At 43.8% G+C, this 2,190-nt stretch overlaps 1 protein-coding gene across 1 annotated transcript; it reads right to left on the reverse strand.

Moving 5' to 3' along the window:
- Window positions 1–207: 207 nt before the first annotated feature.
- Window positions 208–747, reverse strand: LOC112268654 (guanine nucleotide-binding protein-like 3 homolog). The gene has a single exon (XM_024454573.1). The coding sequence runs from the start codon at window positions 745–747 to the stop codon at window positions 208–210; it is 540 nt and encodes a 179-aa protein (XP_024310341.1).
- Between the last annotated feature and the right edge of the window lie 1,443 nt (window positions 748–2,190).

Here is a 2,190-nt window from a genome sequence, read left to right on the forward strand (position 1 = left end):
ATAGTGAAGTCTGCACATTAATCACAGTAACAAGCTAAACTCAGACAATTTTAAGTGAACTACCCTAATAGTTCTGAATGTATTTTTTTGGAACGCGAACTACTGCAGCCTTGCACTACGTCTTGTGGTACGCATTGGTTGTACCTGCTCTTCGGGGCTGCTCTTTGGAGCAATATTATGTGATTCCAACTCCATCTGCGCGCGGAGTTATTCTTCCAGCTGCAACTTCTTGCAAGTCCTAGCATTGTGCCCTCTAATCTTCACACAGTTGCTACAAGTTCTCTTCCCTTGTGGCACCATATCCTTATCCCCTGACTTTTGTTGCTCTCCAAGCTGCTTTTTCAGGATCTCATCCTTGTCAGGGCATGTCCGTGAGTTGTGTGAAGCCTTCTTTTTGCATATGCTGCATGTTCTTTGTCCTTCTGGAACAGCGAGAGATGGTTTGTTGTTGTCAGAAGTTTCAAGAGTTTGCTCATTCGTCACTTCTGTCTGGAATTGTTCTTCCTCCTCGCCTTCTCTATCTTGATCTTCTTCATTTTCATCATAATCTTCTTCATCGTCCTCATTCTCACCATCGTCTGTTTGGTCTTCATAATCCTCCTCCTCATCCGTGTCCAGAAGCTGTTCGTTATCTAGCATTCCTACATCTTGTTTTGCAAGCACATTTTTGATGCATATCGTTACTCTCTCTGTCGCGGTGGAAGCCCCGTACACCTTTTGATGGGCCTCAAGGAGCTGTTCCGCCATCTGCCTCTTCTTACATGTTCTTGCATTGTGCCCTGCTATCCTTTTGCAGTTGCTGCAAAACCTTCGACCTTTGGGATTTCCCGATCTTTTGATGAGATACCTAATTATCGATTTGGTAGGAGGTGACGTTGACGATCCGACTACAACCTAGGAGGCAGCGCCTTAGCGATCGATACACCAACTCCAGAAGGTTATTGATCCCGCGGGGGCACGATCAACCTGACCACGAAGGTTTTTGTTCCTGCAAGCAATCGAAGAACAAGCAAGAACAAGATGAAAAGCAATCTGAAATTGCGAATAGGAGATATGAAGGTTCACGAATCTGAATATTCAATATAGTTGGAGTCTTGATGACGGTAAAACAGGTGGTCTAACCGACACACGCGATTACACGAAAGTAGCAAAGGCTAAATTTTATCTAATCAAAACCCAAGGCTCCATGGGGGGGCTCATGGGGTATAAATAGGAGGGGAACTAGGTGGTTTTCGGACAGGCCCTTGAGGGACTCCGAAACGGCCTAGGAATCCTCCTAAAACACAACGAAAACATCTAAAAATTGGCTGGACCCTATTACATGGCCTTAGGCCCAATAAAGCAAGGTTATAACCCTTATCTTTGGCCCATAGATACCCATTGGAGGGGGAATCCTCCACTTGGCCGAAATCCCATTGATGAAGAGGATGCGGCCTTCTTCTTATCTCTCGTTATGGCGGTTTCAATGCTCTGAAATCATCACTTGAGCTAGCTCCCGCCACCTTGCTGCCACCTCCATGGTTTGCTGTCTAACGCTGATCCTTGAGGTGAAAGCTAGGTCCTTCATTCCTAAAACACATAAAAGAACCCATCTTAGGCAGCAGCATATTCTCATTAATATTAAATGAAGTACCGAGAAACGAAAGTACCTGATAATTTAGTTGTCGTGCACGAGCTCTAGTAATTGGTCCATGTATCTCTGGTACTTGAGGTGTAGGTGCTGTGGTTGTATCATTACTTGGGATGTCCTCATCATCCTCCCCTTCTTGAATCGAAGTCGTCCTCGACGGTAGTTCATCTTCTTCTCCCAAATAAGGCTTCAAATCTGCAATATTAAACGTGGGACTAACCCCAAAATCTGTAGGTAGCTCAAGTTTATATGCACTATCATTAATTTTTGCTAACACCTTAAAGGGACCATCAGCTCGTGGCATTAACTTAGATTTGCGCAAATCAGGAAAATGATCTTTGCGCAAATGCAACCAAACAAGATCTCCAGGTTCAAACACAATTTGTTTTCTGCCCCTATCTCCCGCAAGTTTATACTTAGAATTCATGCGCTCAATGTTCTCTTTAGTCGTCTCATGCATTTTTATTATAAGTTCAGCACGTTCCTTAGCATCAAAGTTAACTTTTTCAGAAGTTGGCAAAGGTAACAAATCAATTGGTGCACGAGGTATAAAACCATAA

The sequence above is a fragment of the Brachypodium distachyon genome, chromosome 4 (genome assembly GCF_000005505.3).
Source record: "Brachypodium distachyon strain Bd21 chromosome 4, Brachypodium_distachyon_v3.0, whole genome shotgun sequence".
Classification (NCBI taxonomy): Eukaryota; Viridiplantae; Streptophyta; class Magnoliopsida; order Poales; family Poaceae; genus Brachypodium; species Brachypodium distachyon.

Excerpts from the sequence above, each read along its gene's own strand:
- LOC112268654 (XM_024454573.1), bottom strand. The coding sequence starts at position 747 with ATGGCGGAACAGCTCCTTGAGGCCCATCAAAAGGTGTACGGGGCTTCC.